The sequence below is a fragment of the Pseudorca crassidens genome, chromosome 2 (genome assembly GCF_039906515.1).
Source record: "Pseudorca crassidens isolate mPseCra1 chromosome 2, mPseCra1.hap1, whole genome shotgun sequence".
NCBI classification, from domain to species: domain Eukaryota; kingdom Metazoa; phylum Chordata; class Mammalia; order Artiodactyla; family Delphinidae; genus Pseudorca; species Pseudorca crassidens.
In genome coordinates this window covers 116,445,257-116,464,792 of record NC_090297.1, presented here as the reverse complement: position 1 = coordinate 116,464,792, position 19,536 = coordinate 116,445,257, and the positions used below count along the sequence as shown (strand labels likewise).

At 41.5% G+C, this 19,536-nt stretch overlaps 1 protein-coding gene and 1 long non-coding RNA gene across 3 annotated transcripts in view; both read right to left on the bottom strand.

Moving 5' to 3' along the window:
* Positions 1-240: 240 nt before the first annotated feature.
* SDHC (succinate dehydrogenase complex subunit C) overlaps positions 241-19,536 on the bottom strand; it is a 27,999-nt gene continuing 8,703 nt past the window's right edge. Inside the window, exons 4-6 of the mRNA XM_067728425.1 lie at positions 10,493-10,554; positions 4,008-4,171; positions 241-1,106 (exon numbers count right to left, since the gene is read on the bottom strand). Of these exons, the coding sequence (XP_067584526.1) occupies positions 1,002-1,106; positions 4,008-4,171; positions 10,493-10,554 (331 nt within the window). The 3' untranslated portion in view covers positions 241-1,001. The remainder of the gene's footprint in view (positions 1,107-4,007; positions 4,172-10,492; positions 10,555-19,536) is intronic.
* Positions 12,679-19,536, bottom strand: part of LOC137219598 (uncharacterized) — a 7,824-nt gene continuing 966 nt past the window's right edge. For both annotated transcript variants that reach the window (XR_010941175.1, XR_010941176.1), the window contains exons 2-3: positions 14,730-19,310; positions 12,679-14,505 (exon numbers count right to left, since the gene is read on the bottom strand). This is a non-coding gene — a long non-coding RNA (uncharacterized lncRNA). The remainder of the gene's footprint in view (positions 14,506-14,729; positions 19,311-19,536) is intronic.

Below are 19,536 nucleotides of genomic sequence, written 5' to 3'. Positions count from 1 at the left end.
AAAGCTCAACTTCCTCTCTTTTGCTCCTTCCTTCTCTGAGGTTTCGGCAAGATGTTAGATCCATGGCTACTTGCATTTGATTCCCTGAAAATTTTTCCAGTGGTCACTTGTAGGACAAACTGTTTCCCTCCTGAGAAAGGTCAGATTGGGGGATGTAATCGCCTGAGACCAGAGGGAGGGGGAGGAAATTGGCTCCTCCCCAACCACCACTGTCTTGGTTTCTCAAGATATCAAGGAGAGTCAAAGACAAAATAATAATTTTAATTCTGTTTCAGAAAAAGCTGTCACATGAATTTGGATTAGAAAACATGACAATAAGAGGTTTGGTTTTTCTGGAAATGCAAGGAAGAGAAATAATCCTTAATAGGTTCAGTGATAGTTTTCTGGATCTTCCTCTTGCATCAAAAGCTATATATCTTCTTCTCCCCAAAGCATGTGCTCCAAGAGCCAACTTACTCTCTTCATCTCCCTCTAGCCAGGACAGGCTAATTCCCCTCCACCCCCACCCCTCTTCTTTCAGTCACACTGTGTGGGTGTTAAAGACCCTGGGCTCTGACCAATTAACAGAATTGTCCTTTAAGCCAGCAACCCACAGGCAGTGGCAACCCAAGCCCCACTCCCAGTCCCCATGGCAGAGGCCACAGAGTGGCATTGTTTCCACTGTCTTAGGAAGAAGCCAAAAGCTGACCCTCAGCACAAATCAAGGCCTAATATGGAGAGAGAATGAGGGCTCCCAGGCCCAGAGTAGGCTGCAAGCTGGGGGCAGGAAAAGGGAGTTTTTATAGTCATTCCATCTTTAGAAATAAGGGGAAAACTGGATCCTTTTCCACTACTCTAGTTCTATAAGGTACTCTTACTGCTGAGCTCCAAGGGGATCTGCAAGCACAAAAGGGTCTAAACAAATCAAGATAACTTTGCCCTGGCTTAAGATAAGAGTAACAAACAGGAAGATGGGTCAATGCAATAACGGGTAGGAAGATGATGCTGGGAACGTCGGCTCTTCACATGGCTGCCAGCCCTACAGAGGACAACACGGTAAGAACCAAGACAATCACTCCAGACTGGTATAGCTGGGAAATCGTCAGGCCTTTTCCTAGGTCCCACATCTGTGGAAATAAGAAAAAAAAATTTTTTTTCAGCAATCAGGGTCCTGGTCACTCTCACAGCTCCTTTCTCAGAAAGGAACTCCACCTAGGAACAGGCAATTTCTCTCAGCATGATTCTAGAGAAAAGCTCTTCTCCCCTTATTCCTGACCTTCACTTTCCTCAAAACTCACAATACAGTAACGACCACCTACTTATCCCAATGATAGTAAAGGGATCCATCCTCAGCCCATAAGATCTTCCAGAATGAATAAAAACTTTCTCTCGTGACAAAAAAACTGATCAATGTTTCCCAAAGTGTGTTTCTCCAAAATCTAGTTCCTCAGGATGTTAAAAGGCATTACATGGGGGAAAAAAGTTCTGTAGTCAAATTAATTTGGTAAAAGTTTAACTACAAGACTTCTCAAACAATTTATTAATACACACTGTTAATCTCCAAAATGGGGATATAATATACATGATTTCCTAGGTATAGCCAACCACAGAATCCCCTTTGAGAAGGAACATTTGTCCATCAGAGGACTAGTTTTTTTTTTTTAAATAAATTTATTTATTTATTTTTGGCTGCACTGGGTCTTCATTGCTGCGCACAGGCTTTTCTCTAGTTGCAGCAAGTGGGGGTTTCTCTTGTTGTGAAGCATGGGCTCTAGGCACGCAGGCTTCAGTAGCTGTGGCACAAGGGCTCAGTAGTTGTAGCTCATGGGCTCTAGAGTGCAGGCTCAGTAGTTGTGGCGCTTGGGCTTAGGTGCTCTGCGGCACATGGGATCTTCCCAGACCAGGGTTCGAACCTGTGTCTCCTGCATTGGCAGGCGGATTCTTAACCACTGTGCCACCAGGGAAGTCCAGGACTAATAATTTTTAAAAATACTCTTTGGGGTCTACAACACTATTTCTCAATTTTGTTTTGACTGTGACCCACACCCCCAACTAAGAAATACCTTTTAATTAGTATCCAGTGTGTGTGTGCGTGTGTGTGTATAAAATATATAATATATAAAAGTTCATGAAACAATAAGCAATATTTATCATTACCATGTGTGTTATATTCTATATGTTGTATTCTTTTTAAATTTCTTTTTTTTGTTGGTAGCAACCCACTGTATTGATTTTCTACCCATTGAGTCAAAAAAACACAATTTAAAAAATACTGATCTAGACTCTCTTGTGCCCTAGGGACATTAACATATTGTACTCTAAAAGATCCCCTAGGGCAAAAGTAGAGTCTTCAGGTTTCACACTTTCCACATATGACTGTCTCAACACACACATATACCTATACCCTGAATGTAAAACTGAATAAATTAGGATTGCTTCAGAGAAAAATTAGAGAGCCCCCAAAATAATCAAGATAAGAAGATGCCCCACCTCAGCTGCCAAAGAACTTCTACCTAGATAAGATTAGGAGTCAAACAGATTCCACAAAAAGCTGTTTTGCTTATAAAGGCACAGTGTTTTACCAAAAAATCGAGTCCTACTGGGTGGTGGTGATGGGGGAATATTCTCTAGCATACCAGAGACCTTGTCACTTCCTACTCTCTTAATATCAATTCCACCCTCCACTCCCCCACTAGATCTTCTGGCAAGGCAATTATCAAGCTGAGAGTGCAAGAACTATGGACTGTCACAGAGAACAGATAAAAATCCTGTCCCACACTCAGAGCCAGGACTTGCTAAAAGAACAAACAAAAGCAGATTTAAGGGATTAAGAAAAGCCTTGACTTAGTTCTGACATTTTATAAAATCTCTTCCCCTTCCCTCCCCCCATACTGAGACAAAAGCAAATATATGGCAAGTCCCTGCCTGAGCCAGGATGCCAACAAAGGAAGCTGATCAGCTGATTCCATTGGAAAGCTTTGTTCTGTGGAATAAGAAGTCATTAATGGAAATGCTGTCCCTCTCCATCCCCTCCTCCTGAGGGAAGTGAAGTCATTTTGAATCAAACTGAACACTGCCCCAGGGACCAGTTGATAGATACACTTAATTTAATAGATCATTTAGTCTCTCACTCTTCTGATTCCATTAAACTGTCTATTGGACCAGAATACAATTCAGAAAGTGCTTATCTCTAGGCTCTGATGTGGAAGTTATGAAAGGTCAAATTAAGGCAAGAGCATCCAACTGACAGAGGCTTAGGTTGAGAAATTATGGAAAACCAGAAAGAATAAAGCTGTAATTATCTTCCTGGGAAAGGAAGCAAGATTAGGGGTAGGGAGACCACAAAATATAAATCTTAAGATGCTGTAGGAGAGATTCATCTCTGACCTGGGGCAGGTTTGATTAAGCTTTAATTCCTTAATAAAGAGAAGGAGACACCAGTTTGAACTGACCCCAAGGTCATGTAGGAGGCAACATGGTCAGATTTCAGGCTATCAAAAGATTCCTAAACTCAATATTGGGATCCTAGCACCCAGTTGCTTGTTAAAGTTGGCCCCATTCTCTCTAATAGTTCAAAACAAACAAAAAACAAAAGCAGTTAACACAATCCAACATCAAGATAATAAACGTCAGAATATTTGACTCCAGCCAAATTTGTCACTCTGTGTTGACAGGAAGTTTAGACTGAAAGCAGTAACTAGTATTTGTCTGATAAATATGCCTTCTATGCCAGATGTATGGCCTGGCTTCATGGGTCTCTTTTGGTAACATCCCTCTTGAAACTAAAAGAGTTCACTGAGACCCTGCAAGTATCTGCCAGGCCTACATCCAGTCTCAGCTGCATCACCAGCTGGGCTACCTGGCAATGCACAGGGCATCTAGTTTAGCTTTCCCCAAGAGGCCCCTGAACAAAGGTCCAGCACAACTAACTTTAAGAACAGCACTAAACTCAGACCAGGAAAGAGAAAATCCTTCCAGGCTCTCCATTCCTTTCACCCAGAAAACGTACAAGTCTACAATTAACTTACCAAGTGTCGTATCCCATTCCAGGTGTGATACGTGAGAGGGAAGACGAGTGCAAATTTGGCTGTGTGGATCAGCGCTGGCCCCAAATACAGGGACTTTACAAGTTCCAAATGAGACTCAAAGCTCCCAGGGACCAAGAGGGCTGACAAGCCAAAAAGAGAGACCCCTGCGGAGAAACAAAGTAAGCCCGTCACAGCTACACACCAGCTACAACCAATGTAACACATAAAACTGGGTTCTATGACAGCCCCTAGGACTTCACACAATTCTAAACCATTTTAAAATGGGGAAGATTTAAACTAATGTTCACATTCTCAGTGGAAGATACGTTACTTGGAATCTGACCCTAATCTCTTAAATTTGCCATATTGCTACTTCTTTCAACATCTCTTTATAAAAACTTCACCCATCATTTTAGAAGGCACCTCTGGCTACATCTATATCATCATCTCAGTAAGAAAAAATAAGAACAGTATATTCAGTCCAAGGAAAAGAATGAGAAAAAAATTTACATCTCTACCATACAAAAATTTAACTCAATATGGATCAGAGACCTAAATGTAAGAACTAAAACCATAAAACCAAGAAAACACAGGAGTAAATCTTTATGACCTTGGATTAGCAGTGGTTTCTTAGATATGACAGCAAACCAGAAGCAACAAAATAATAAATTGGACTTCATCAAAATTAAAAACTTTTGGGTGCCGTCCATTTCTCCATCAGTCTGGAAGAATGCTGGTGCTGAGAATAACTACCATGGCTTGCAGCTCTTTGACGAAACCTCAGATGCGTCAGAATTTTATAGCATTCATAGGAGAAGCAAAGGCTGAAGGAAGACGCTGTTCACACCCTAGGATGAGGCAGCCACGTCAGAGTCTGGTCTCCTAGAGGTTAGTGTTGCTGAGTGGCTATTCCTAGGACTCAGTTAGTAGACTGCTGTCACACTTGGTGCACAGATCAAAGCTGAGCCTGGTATCTGAGGCATATGTGTGGCTGTCGAGGTTTCGGAACTTCAGGTTTGCACTGAAATTCAGAGGATAGTGGGGAGCTTCTGTGATCGTCTAGCTTCCTATCTACCCAGGCTGTCAAAGATCCTTGAACGCTCTTGGGTCATATCTTCCTCCCAAACCTTCTCAAACTATCTCAGTTCCATGGTACCTCAGTGTTTTCAGGAATTTTTTTCATGATGCCCCCAAGCCAAAAGAAAAACCTAACAGTTCTGTTTATTAAGTAGTTAGATTCAAACAACTCAAATATTTATGTCCTAACAATTTAGTAGCTATGTGAAAAAAATTATCCTTGTAAATGGAAAGAAAAAACTTTTATTCTTAAATAACCAGAGTTACTTGCTAATATGTTGTTGGATATTGTACATCTCAAACCTCAGAAATTAAATTGGACATTACCATGCTCATTTCCTGTTCCACACTGACATTCACACAAGTCGGATTAGAGAATCAGACCTTCAGTGAGAGACCAGGCAAACCTAGTGCTCAGGCAGTCAGCTTCGTTTCTAGAAAAGCCAAAGGACTTACAGATTTATAAAGTAATTAACGGAACTCTGAAATTACTGTTTTATTCTCTTGGGCTTTCTGTGAGATGGGACATGAATTATTGATTCTCAAATGTGATATGTCATATGTTAGGAATCCCAGTCATTCCAGACAGAGGCAGTGTAGAGAGAGTGAAAAGTGCACAAACTTTGGTTAAGACAGATCTGAGTTCAGTTCTGTCACTAACTAGCTACTATATCATCACTTCCTTCTCTGCTTATAATAATGCCTAGTTAGGACTGTGAGAATTAAATTAAATACATATATATAAAGTTCCTAATACAGGCCTGGTAGTGATTATTATTTACATTAATAGTTGGAATATTTAATCTTTTACCTCTCAGAAAATGTCTGATCATTTGTAGCTAAAAATCTCATTCTCAGCCCTTCCTACTCCATGTCTTAGTCCCTGAATTGTCAAGAGGGGATGACCTGGAAAAACTGATTGTCACCAGAAGAGAAAATGCTTCTCAAAAATGCTTTGTTTTCCCTCAATGCATGAATACTCCTGCCCGCCTCGTGCCCCCCCCCACACAAGGCTGCAGGGAAGCAGACAGGCAGAATATATGATGAGATTAGTTTGACAACACTTTAGTTAGGACAGCAATCAGGTACTGCCAACCTGAGTTTTAATCATCATTTGGACAGGTCCACCAAGTCCCTTTTAGATGTTTTCATTTTCTTTGGCAGTGACATCTGCAGAGGCTTGCTGGGAAGAAGTGTCTGAAAGAACTTATGATGGCTTCTGGAAGTGGCAACAGGACTTACTGACGATCCGCACAGCTCTGTATGTAGCACTTAACTGCAGAGGAGCAGGCTGAAGTTGGTCTTGGCAGCCAAGTGGAAGCACCATTTAATTTTTCTTAGTGATTAGATGGGACAGCTTCAGTGGCTTTGTTTTCATAATTTAAATTGTTTGGCTGTTAGAGGAGTCCCTCCTCAGGCACTCAGGTTCTAGGAGGAGAGGCTATTTCCTGCCTTCCAGTACACTAGACATCAGAGGAGGATTTAGGAAATTTCATATTTAATTTCTTCTCATATACTTTTCATTTGTAAAGAGGAAAGCTTTGGCCAAAATCGCTTCTGATTAACTTACTGATACTGATATTCCTTGTTTGAAGATGTGATACAATAAGAAATATGTATTTGGTCTTTTTCCCCCAATTCCTGGCACACAGCTCCTAAAACCCTTGTAATCCCTGGAGTGAAAGGAAAGGTTTTTTGTATGCTAATGAGATAATTAGTAGCTGGGGGGGAGGGGGGGCAGGAGGCTAGACAGCTTCAAGATGGGGTCTAAGATGCCAGAAAGACCAAGGCATGATTTGAGGATTGGGACTTTTAGTCCCATACCTCCCTCCCCCAACCCCACCACACCTGGGAGTGGCTGGTGATTGAGCTAATCACCAATGGCCAATGATTTAATCAACCTTGCCTAGGTAATGAAGCCACCATAAAACCCCCTAAACTACAGGACTTGGACAGCTTCCAGGTCACTGAACACAAAGATGTACTGGGAGAGTGGTGTGCCCAGAGAGGGCATGGAAGCTCCATACATACTCCCCTCTCTGCTCCCCCATACCTTGCCCTGTGTAACTCCTCCGTTTGGTTTTTTTTGCGGTACGCGGGCCTCTCACTGTTGTGGCCTCTCCCGTTGCGGAGCACAGGCTCCAGACGCGCAGGCTCAGCGGCCATGGCTCACAGGCCTAGCCGCTCCGCAGCATGTGGGATCTTCCCAGACTGGGGCCCGAACCCGTGTCCCCTGCATCGGCAGGCGGACTCTCAACCACTGCGCCACCAGGGAAGCCCCGTTTAGTTTTTTAAATAAAGGAGTTGAGGACTTCCCTGGTGGCGCAGTGGTTAAGAATCCCCCTGCCAATGCAGGGGACACGGGTTCAAGCCCTGGTCCAGGAAGATCCCACATGCCACGGAGCAACTAAGCCCGTGCACCACAACTACTGAGCCTGCGCTCCTAGAGCCTGAGCTCCGCAACAAGAAAAGCCACTGCGATGAGAAGCACGTGCACTGCAACGAAGATCAGCCCCCGCTCGCCACAACTAGAGAAAGCCTGAGTGCAGCAACGAAGACCCAATGCAGCCAAAAAAAAAAGTTCTGAAGCAAGTTTAAAAAAAATAATAAAATAAAGAAGTTGATGCTTTATTTTAAAAACCAGTATGTCTTGGGACTTCACTGGCGGTCCAGTGGTTAGGACTCCACACTTCCAATGCAGCGGGCACAGATTCAATCCCTGGTCACGGAACTAAGGTCCCACAAGCCACATGGCAAAAAAAAAAAAAAAAGAAAGAAAACGGTATGTCTAAATAAAGTGTCTTCCTGAGTTATGGTGAGCTCTTCTAGCAAATTATCAAACCTGAGGAAGGGGTCATGGGAACCCTGATTTACAGCTCGAATTTTATATACTTAATTCTCACAGTCCTAACTAGGTATTATTATAACCAGAAAAGGAAGTGATGATACAGTAGCTAGTTAGTGACAGAGCTGGAATTGAACTCAGATCTAACTCCAAAGTTTATGCTCTTTTCTCTTTCTCTAAACTGCCTCAGTCAGGAATGACGAGGGTATAACACATCACATTGGAGAATCAATAACGCCAGTCCCATCTCATGAAAAGTCCAGATGAAAAAAAGTCATTTCAGAGTTCCATTAGTTACTTTATATATCTATAAGTCCTTTGGCTTCTCTAGAAAAGAAACGACTGCCTGAGCAGTAGGTTTGCCTATACAGTCAAGTGACCTTTCACTGAAGTTCTGATTCTCCAATCTAACCTGTTTTTAAAGACTATCCAAAACACTCAGGACCATTCTTCTACCCATTCAAGTTAATTGTACAATTTATTTATAGTTGTATTCCTCTAAAATATCTGTTGTTTGGCACTCATATTTTCTTTTTTGAATCTCATTCTTTTTATTGTTGTATGTTGCATCTTGATTACCCTTTCCCAGGCTCATTCACATTGCAGCTTCAGGTATCTGTCATTCTCAAGCAATTTACCTAATTTCACCTAGATTTTTATACTGTCTGTCACTATGAAAAATCACGAGTATTTTAATCCCTACAGAATCTAAGCAATGAAAGAGTGTTACTAGCCTTCTCTCTCCATCTTTTAAAGGACTGCTTGTAAAGGTCTTCCTCAATAAATTCTATATAAAGTCAAACTAGTGTCATCATGCTTTTCTAGTTCAACATGCTTTTCAGAATTTATATAGTGGCCACAAAATCTCTACAGTCTGAATAAATACCTAATCATGGATTTGTCTAGGCCAAACAAATGAGAACATGAACCTTTATGACTTCCCATGGTCAATGGGATCAAGTTCCAACTTCTCAGCACAGCAGTCAAAGTCCTTTACAGTCTGGCGCACTTTCCAGCCTTATCTTTTGCTGCTTCTCCCATAACACAACTCTTAAACAAGCAGATCTAGTTATCATTATCCAGGGCTCTGGATGCTTTCCAAACCCTGTGCCTTTGTATAAGGTAGTCTGTCCATTGGAAAGTCCTCCTCTACCTCCTTTTCATGAGTTCTCCTACTCATCCTTCTTTCAAGTTCTCCAATTCCGGAAGAGTTGTCCTCTCCTCTGGGATCTCATATCTCTATTAAAAAGTTATCACAGTGCATTATAAATATTTATTTGTCTTACTCCTTAGACTCTTTCACCCTTGAGGGTAGAGGCTATTATTATCACTAACCAATTTCTAATGCATAACAGGAGATTAATTAGAAGTTAGAAGGAACGAACATATCTGAAATGACCACTATGAGCAAAGTGATTTACATGGTTGTACTCATCTAGTAAATAAAGATTAACTAAGCACCTACTGAGTGCTAGAGGATATGAAAGGTAAATAAGATAGATGCAGTTCCTACTCTATGAAGAGTTTACAGCCTAATAAAAGAGACAGATTTATAAAAACTAAGCAAATAATTACAAGTTATATAATAACCTAAGGAATGGTAACATAGGAATGATAACATCGTATCTTAAATAGGAATTCCTATCTTTACTTGCTTACCAACAAAACTAATCTAATTGTGAATAGCAGAGACTTAGTTTTGGATAATTTCTCCAATGTCTCAGCAGCTGCTCCCCAAATACAGGATCCCTATATTTGAGCCACTAGTTGTGCTGATGACCACTTCAGTGAAAACACACTCTACAGAAGCCTAGGAGGGGCCCCCAAAGGATATTATGAAAAACAAAAATATGTCCACGTCTCCAGCGCTAGCCAGAGAAAACTTTTAAAATACAGCTGATCCTCTTATAAAGTACCTCCCTACTGTGGAAAGATCCATCAGACTCCAGAAACCTGACTATAATCTGTACATCCTACTTGTAATAAACCTTACTACCTGAAAAGGATGCACTAAGACCAGCATATGACTCACTCTGCAGCTGTATTTCATATCACATAAATAAATAAACAGACATTCTGATTTGTAACCAAGAATTTTTGAGATTGGAGAATGAGTTAATGTTTTTGCACCTGATCAATTCTAGGTGATGAAAACTGGGTGCTAAAACTGAGTTTCTGAAAGAATAAGGTTGATGGTTAATCTTGGACTGTGTTTGGTCAGTCAGCCAATCTATCTCCATTATATTTCTATATCTGTTCTCCGTAATGACAATAAACATACTATCAGGACATGCTAGGGATGATTTAAAAATTGGCTAAGAAAAGATAAGAAAAAGAATTAAAAAAAGAAAAAAATTGGCTAAGAAAAGAACCTAAGCATTGTGTGAACTCATAATTAATTGTTAAAGAAATGAACAAACAATAAGCTTAAATGACTTATCATTTTCTCTAAATCAAGTTTCTGAGGAGGCATTGCCAAGAGCCAAAGAAACAGCAAAGTTTTTCAAAGCAGTATGTGTGTGTGTCTGTGTGTTCACGTGCACATAAAAACATACATACATACCTGCACTCAAGGCAATACCAGTGCCACGGTGGCAAATGGACATCACCATGGGAAGAGACCATCTGAAAAGAAACACACAAAAGCAATTTAAAAGAAGGAATAGGACTTCCCTGGTGGCGCAGTGGTTGAGAGTCCGCCTGCCGATGCAGGGGACACGGGTTTGTGCCCCGGTCCGGGAAGATCCCACATGCCGCGGAGCGGCTGCGCCCGTGAGCCATGGCCGCTGAGCCTGCGCGTCCAGAGCCTGTGCTCCACAACAGGAGAGGCCACAACAGTGAGAGGCCCGTGTTCCGCAAAAAAAAAAAAGAGGAATAGATGACACCATAGTAGAGAGTCCGTCTTGGCAAAGAGAATATAAACCACTTCGGAAATAGGCAACCATTTATCACAAAATAAAAACAAACAGCTTTCACATTCCTGTGTTTCCACTCTCTAATTTGAAAATAAGAACAATGATTTATTTAAAGAGATGCATTACTCCCTTTTCCAGACTGCATCACTAACAGAGCTGAGAGGAGGACAATTAAAACTCAAACTCCTCCTTTCATAAGAAGAAGGAACATGGGTCAAAAACATCAATAAAAGTTGCATACAGTTAGAAAATAAACACTAGATTACAACCACCTGTGTCCCTCCATTTCTCCAGTCATAAGACAGAAGTAGAAGAAAACCTGAGTTTTATTTATCCGCTGTTTCATATAACACAGTCATCCGTGATCTTTCTTATTATATACCCCAAAATATCCAAATTGAGCATATCAGTCATTCCCTAATAAATTACCTATCCCAAATTTAAAATCCCATTTTGCTGGATTTAGTATATGTTCTTAATCCACAGTAGTTTTAAAATACTTTGTCATCAAACCACTTTTTAAAGCATGTTCTGGGACTTCCCTGGTGGCGCAGTGGTTAAGAATCCTCCTGCAATGCAGGGGACACGGGTTCAATCCCTGGTCCAGGAAGATTCCCACATACCGCGGAGCAACTAAGCCCATGGGCCACAGCTACTGAGCCTGCGCTCTAGAGCCTGCGAGCCACAGCTACTGAACCTGTGCACCCAAAGCCCGTGCTCCACAACAAGAGAAGCCACCACAATGAGAAGCCCGCGCACCACAACGAAGAGTAGTCCCCACTCGCCGCAGCTACAGAAAGCCCGCGTGCAGCAAAGAGGACCCAACACAGTCAAAAATAAATAAATTAATTAATTAATATAAATAAATAAATCATGTTCTGATTTGTCTGTCTGCCAAAGCATTTCCATTGAAGGACAACCAACACTGCTACATTCTGGACCTAGTGCTCATGCTCAAGAGGGAACTGGTTAGTGAAATGGAAAGAACAGGCATCTTTGGATAAAGTTAACATTCATCCTGGAAAGTCAGCTTAGATAGAGAATGCTGACCATAATCAGACCACGTACTCCATACTCTAAAGGGAAGCAACTCAAGTAGGTTGAAAGGACCGCAAAAGGAAATTCTATGTATTAAAAATGGTCACAGTAAGAAAGGAGTAATGTCTAAAGAAACCAAAAAAACTGGCTAGACACCACTCTCATTAACTCAGACTAACAAGATAAATATAAAAGGCAGAAGAAGAGCCTCATAACAAAGGACAAGCGGAGAACAATGGCATAATTTGATTAGAAGAATCAGGAGACTAAAACCCAGAATGAGCTGAGGCTTGCAAAAATGTCAAGGACAACAAGGGGCTTTTAAAATTGTATTCAGGGAAAGACAGCCTCCTAACTGGGGTTGACAATTTTATGTTAATGGATGACAGAGTGCAAAGCAGATTGCTCAACTATTTTATTTGTCAAAGAGAATGATTATCAGACTCAAAAAGACAGAACAAATATTGATTTGAAAGAAAAAAAAAAAGTCGGGAAATTATAAGACATTGCTTAGCATTCCAAGTGCACTTAGGGCTCCTGGCAAGATCAATTAAATCCCAAGAGCTAACACATGGAATATATGCACTGTTCTAGTAATCTTTTAGACATATTGAAATGGAAAATGGGAGTGATAAAGTCAAATGTTACCCTAATTAAAAAAAAATGGTTAGGCTTCCCTGGTGGCGCAGTGGTTAGGAATCCGCCTGCCAGTGCAGGGGACACGGGTTCGAGCCCTGGTCCAGGAAGATCCCACATGCCGTGGAGCAACTAAGCCCGTGTGCCACAACTACTGAAGCCCGTGCGCCTAGAGCCCGTGCTCCGCAACAAGAGAAGCCACCACAATGAGCAGCCTGCGCACCACAAAGAAGAGTAGCCCCCACTCGCTGCAACTAGAGAAAGCCAGCACGCAACAATGAAGATCCAATGCAGCCAAAAATAAATTAATTAATTAAAAAAAATTTTTTTAATTAAAAAAAATGGTTAAAACCATAGCCTGGTTAGCCTAGTACTGAGTAGGTAAGGGAGATTTTATTTTCCAAACAACCATGATATTACTTCCAGTCTCACATGATCTTCCAGAATCTTGTCACTCCTTATCAGGCACTATTTATATTTAGCGCCTTGACTCTGGGCAGGACTTCATGACTGACTGCCTCAAGATATAGAATGCAGCAGAACTGACACTGCACGAGTTCCAAATCACTTGCCCTCCTTCTATATCCCTCCATCCCTTCGTCCATCCCTCTCTTATGCAATACGGAAGCCCAAAATAGCCTCAGCAGAGAGATCATGTAACAAGACCCATGCAGAGAGAAAAACGAAGTCCCCTCTAAGAGCCAGAATCAACCCAAAACATGTGAGTAAACGGATCTTCAAATTATTTCAGTTCCAGCCTTGTGTTCTCTAGTTGAGGCCTCAGATATCATGGAGCAGAGACAGATCATCCCCACTATTTCCTTTCAAACATTAGATAAGAGTCAAGCACAGAAAATCAAGATTGTTTAAATTCACTTACAGAAAAGATGATCACTAGGAGCCAGTATGATTTCCCTTTGGAAAATTTTTTTTCAGGAAATACTGAGATCCTTTTGAACACAGATTATATGTTATTCATCTTTGTATTTCCAACTCCTAAAAAAGTACCAAGCACACTGTGAGCAATTAACAAATATCTACTGATTTAAAGTGTGTTGAATTTTTTTCTTTTTGACTGTTAGTAGAATGTTAATCAAGGAAAAGCTGAGACATAAGATATATGATTTTCAGCAAGTGACCTAACATCACGCTGCAAACAATACCACCAAAAAAGTAAAAAGCAAAGAAGATATATAAATGGCCAGTAAGTATATGAAAAGATGCTCAGCATCACTAATCATTAGAGAAATGCAAATCAAAACCGTAATGAAATACCTCTTCACATCCATTAGGATGGCTATTAAAACAACAACAAAAACAGCAAATCACAAATGTTGGCAAGGATGTGGAGAAACTGGAACCCTTGTGCACTGCTGGTGGAAATGTAAACAGTGCAGCCCTTGTGGAAAACAGCACGTTGCTTCCTCAAAAAATTAAATATAGGGACTTCCCTGGTGGTGCAGTGGTTAAGAATCTGCCTGCCAACGCAGGCGACACAGGTTTGAGCCCTGGTCTGGGAAGATCCCACGTGCTGCGGAGCAACTAAGCCCACGCGCCACATCTACTGAGCCTGTGCTCTAGAGCCCACAAGCCACAACTACTGAGCCCATGCACCTAGAGCCCATGCTCTGCAACAAGAGAAGCCACCACAATGAGAAGCTATGCACCGCAACGAAGAGTAGCCCCCGCTCGCCTCAACTAGAGAAAGCCCGCGCACAGCAAAGAAGACCCAACACAGCCAAAAATAAAGAAATAAAATAAATTTATATTAAAAAAATTAAATATAGAATTACCATATGACCTGGCAATTCCACTTCGAGGATATACCCAAAAGAATTGAAATCAGAGATTCAAAGAGATATTCGTACACCCACGTTCATAGCAGCATTATTCACAAGAGCCAAAAGATAGAAACAACACAAAAATCCATGGACGAATTAATGGATAAGCAAAATGTGGTACATATGTAAAATGGGATATTATTCAGCTTTAAAAAGGAATTAAGGGCTTCTCTGGTGGCGCAGTGGTTGAGAGTCCGCCTGCCGATGCAGGGGACACGGGTTCGTGCCCCGGTCCGGGAAGATTCCACATGCCGCGGAGCGCCTGGGCCCGTGAGCCATGGCCACTGAGCCTGCGCGTCCGGAGCCTGTGCTCCGCAACGGGAGAGGCCACAACAGTGAGAGGCTCGCGTACTGCAAAAAACAAAAAAACAAAAAAAAAGGAATTAAATTCTGACACATTCTTCAACATGGATGAACCTTGAAGACGTTATGCCAGATGAAATAAGCCAGATACAAAAGGACAAACATTATATGATTCTACCTTATGAGGTACCTAGAGTAGTCAAATTTATAGAGACAGAAACTTGAATGGTGGCTGCCAGGTGCCGGGGGCAGAGGGGAATGGTAATTATTGTATAGTTTCAGTTTGGGAAGATGAGAGGATTCTGGAGATGAACAGTGGTGATGGTTGTACAACAATGTGAATGTACTTAATGCCACTGAACTATACACTTAAAAATGGCTAAACTGGCAAATTTTATGTTATATACATTTTACCACAATTTAAAAAAAGTAAAAAGACAACCCAACTTAAAAATGAGCATATGGGCCTCCCTGGTGGCGCAGTGGTTGGGAGTCCGCCTGCCGATGCAGGGGATACGGGTTCGTGCCCCGGTCTGGGAGGATCCCACGTGCCACGGAGCGGCTGGGCCATGGCCGCTGAGCCATGGCCGCTGGGCCTGCGCGTCCGGAGCCTGTGCTCCATGGCGGGAGAGGCCACAGCAGTGAGAGGCCTGCGTACCGCAAAAAAAAAAAAAAAAAAGAGCATAGGACTTGAATATACATTTCTCCGAAGAAGATATACAAATGGCCAATAAACACATTAAAAAGATACTCAACGTCAATAAAGCCTGTCAAAAAAAAAAATGGACTTAGATCTATTTTATATGGTTCAAGGTAGAACTAGAACCACTGTACAGAAGATATAAGTTGTAGTAAGTTCAATAAAATGAGGGTCTTTCTGATAATAAGAGAAATTCCCAAATTGGAAAAGGGTGATAGTTCCTTTTCTCTGGAGGTGTGCAAGCATAGGTAGACATCCATTTATGAAAATACTGCAGAGGAAATTCACTCATTAGGTACAACAGTGGCTTTTAAACATTTTTATTTTTATTTTTTTATTATTATTATTTTTTTGAGCAGCACTCTTTCTTCAAATGCAAAATCCTTAAAGTCACGTTGCTTTGGTTATCCAGGACTAAGGGCCTACAGTGCAATCTGCATGTTGGCCAGCCCCACACGACTATCCGCAGAAGCTTAATGGAATATCCAAAGCCCCAAGTAGCAGTCTTAAAACCAATGAGGTTGAAGAATAAATTAAAATTTAAGAACGTTTCTAACTCTAAGTTTTTAAACTATTTTCTAACGTCCTTTAGAATGACTTGTTTTCCCAATAATGTAATCCCTATATACACTTTTGCTTTGATAAACTGACTTAGTTTATTAAGAGATAAAGAGTACTTCAGGGACTTCCCTGGTGGCACAGTGGTTAAGAATCCGCCTGCCAATGCAGGGGACATGGGTTCGAGCCCTGATCCCGGAAGATCCCACATGCCGCAGCGCAACTAAGCCCGTGCGCCACAACTACTGAGCCTGCGCTTTAGAGCCCATGAGCCACAACTACTGAAGCCCGCATGCCTAGAGCCCATGCTCCACAATGAAGAGTAGCCCCTGCTCACCAAAACTAGAGAAAGCCTGTGTGCAGCAACAAAGCCCCAACGCAGCCAAAAATAGATAATAAATAATTTATTTTTTAAAAAATTTTTTAAAAAGAGTATTTCAGAAAGGGCTAACTTAACCATATACTTCCGTGCTACCTCCAAAAATCTATGAAAGTTAGCAACAGAAAATATATGATTCCAGATATCTCAGAAATCTTTCCCAGACATTTCACCTTGGAAACAGCTCTATGTTTCCTGTCTAGAGTTTCATAACCAAAGAGCAAACAAGGTAGTTTAAGTCTCATCTCATCAGCTTATTACTGTTTGTTATATGAGCTGTGAAAAAAGGCCAGGGCTTTAAATATAGACTCAAAATAATTTGAGAAGTTCTTCATCATTATAATCCTCCCCCACATCCTTCAGCTCTTAAAAATAAGTTTTACCATAAAGTAGCAAGGATTGAGATCACTTATTAATCTTCTGTTTTAGTAGAATGTCCAATTTCTACTGTTCAATCAGAATTATTTCTGGAATCTGGCTTGGAAAAAATCTGAAGGGTTGTGGTATTTGTGGAGGTGGTTAAAATATGATCAGCCTCCCTGGCAGGAACCCAAGTAAAGACGGTAGCTCAGCTCAAGATGATTTGCTGAGTTAGCTAGAAAGGAGCAGATCTATAGGGGTTTTTGGGGAAGACACCAGCATAACAGCCATCAATGCTACTTCTGAAGACAACAAATTAACAGAAATAGATGTACGTATGCATATGTATATACTCACATATACACATGTACATGTGTGTATTCATACATATGTCTCATAGATCTATCTACTGAAACAGCCTAGAAGCAATGATATCCTGGTAGCAGTGAGCACATCTAGCACCCAGATCTTGATTTCACAGGAGCCATCTTGAAAGAACTCCCACTAGCTAAGGCTGGGACAATCTGAACAACAAAATAAATCAGAGTAACAGTGTAACTCTTTGGGCAAAATAGGAATTGTGCAATAATAGGAAAAATATATATATATACATATTTTTTAAATTAATTAATTAATTTTTGGTTTTGTTGGGTCCTCGGTGCTGCTCACGGGCTTTCTCCAGTTGCGGCAAGTGGGGGCTACTCTTCATTGTGGTGCGCGGGCTTCTCATTGTGGTGGCTTCTCTTGTTGCGGAGCACGGGCTCTAGGAGCGTGGGCTTCAGTAGCTGTGGCTCATGGGCTCTAGAGCGCAGGCTCAGTAGTCGTGGTTAATGGGCTTAGTTGCTCCGCGGCACGTGGGATCTTGCCGGACCAGGGCTCGAACCTGTATCCCCTGCATTGGCAGGCACCACCAGGGAAGCCCATATATATATATATATATATATATATATATATATAAAAAAATATCTGTTCCTAGTTTCTGACACAGTGCTCCTAAAACCCTTATTAATCTCCTGAGTGATAGGGGTGCTAGGAGTATCTTTTTATTTGGTCTTTGACTCTGGTTCCTGACACACAGTTCCTAAATCCCTTGGAATTTCCTGGGTGGTAAGAGCGATCTTTGTTCTAATGAGGTGACTCTGGATGGGGGTTGGTCCCCAGAAAGACCAAACCATGACCAGAAGCTTGGAACTTTCAGCCCCACCCCCACCTCCTTCCGGGAAGGGAAGGGCTAGAGATTAAGTTAATAATTGATCATGCCTACGTGTTGAAGCCTCCATAAAAATCCCCAAAGTACAGGGTTTGGGAAGTTTTCAGGCTGGTAAATACATCCATGACGGGAAGGGAGTGCACCACCAACTCCATGGGGACAGAAGCTCCTGTGCTCAGGATCCTTCCAGACATAGAACTAACTAAAAGGGCACCTGGCTATCCATCTGTATCATTTGTAATATCCTTTATAATAAGCCAGTAAATTTAAGAAAATGTTTCTGAGTTCTTTGAGCCATTCTAACAAATTATTGAATCCACAGAGGGTGTTATGAAAACTCTTGATTTATAGTTGATTAGTCAGAAGTACAGGTGACAACCTGGGACTTGCGATTGGCATCCAAAGTGGCAGGCAGTCTTGTGGGACTGAGCCCCTAACCTGGGGGGGTCTGTGCTAACTCCAAGTAGTAAGTGTCATAACTGAATTGTTGGACACCCAGTTGGTGCTGGAGAGTTGAAAAATTGGTTGATGTGGGAAAACCCGTACACATTTGGTATCAGAAGTATCGAGAGTAGAGAGGAAACATTAGTGTCTCTCCTTTAGTTGGTGTCGTAAGAGTAGAGGAGAAGAGTTTTTCCTGTTAGAAATACTGGAGAAAGAAAGAAAGAGAGAGAAAGGGAGAGAGAGAGAGAGAGAGAGAAAGCAAGCTTTACCTTATAGTAATAAACAAGGTATGATGGAATTAGAAAAATCACAATTTGCCAACCATCACAGGAATAACTGATTCAGGCAACTACCATCGAAAGATGCTAATGGATAAACTTCTGATGAGAAGTAGAATATTATACTCTCCAGTACCTCCCCACAAAATAAGAATTAATAAATACAACATCATTTTTCATTAACTTTACAGTGGAGAAACCTAGCAGACACACCTTAACCAGTGATAAAAAGTTACATCACCAACCAGGGACTTCCCTGGTGGTCAAGTGGTAAAGAATCCACCTTACAATGCAGGGGACGTGGGTTCGATCCCTGGTCAGAGAACTAAGATCCCACATGCTGTGGGGCGACTAAGCCCCCACACCACAACTACTGAGCTCGAGTGCCTCAACTAGAGCCTGTGTGCCACAAACTAAAGAGCCCATGTGCTTTGGAAGCCATGCATCACAACTGCAGAGCCCATGCACCCTGGAGTCTGTGTGCCACAACTAGAGAAGAGAAAACTCGCACGCCACAACTAGAGAGCAGCCCGTGCACCACAACAAAGATCCCACGTGCTGCAACTAAAACCCGATGCAGCCAAATAAATTAAATAAATAAATAATAAATAAATCTTTAAAAAAAAAGTTACATCACCACCAATGGGATAAATCATCATCCTGTGTCACCCTCTGATAGGATGCACTAAGAAGAACATGGCATCACTTCAGAGGTATTCCTGCCAAAACCGCATAAACACAAGAAAACATCAGATATACCCCAAACTGGGAAACATCCTAAAAATGTCAAGATCATAAAAGATACAGAAAGGCTAAAAAACTGTTCCATACTGAAGGAGATTAAAGAGACAACTAAATGTAATACATGATCCTGAGTTGGCTCTTGGACCTATAAAGGACATTACTGGGACAACTGGCAAAATCTGAATGGGATCTGAGGATTAG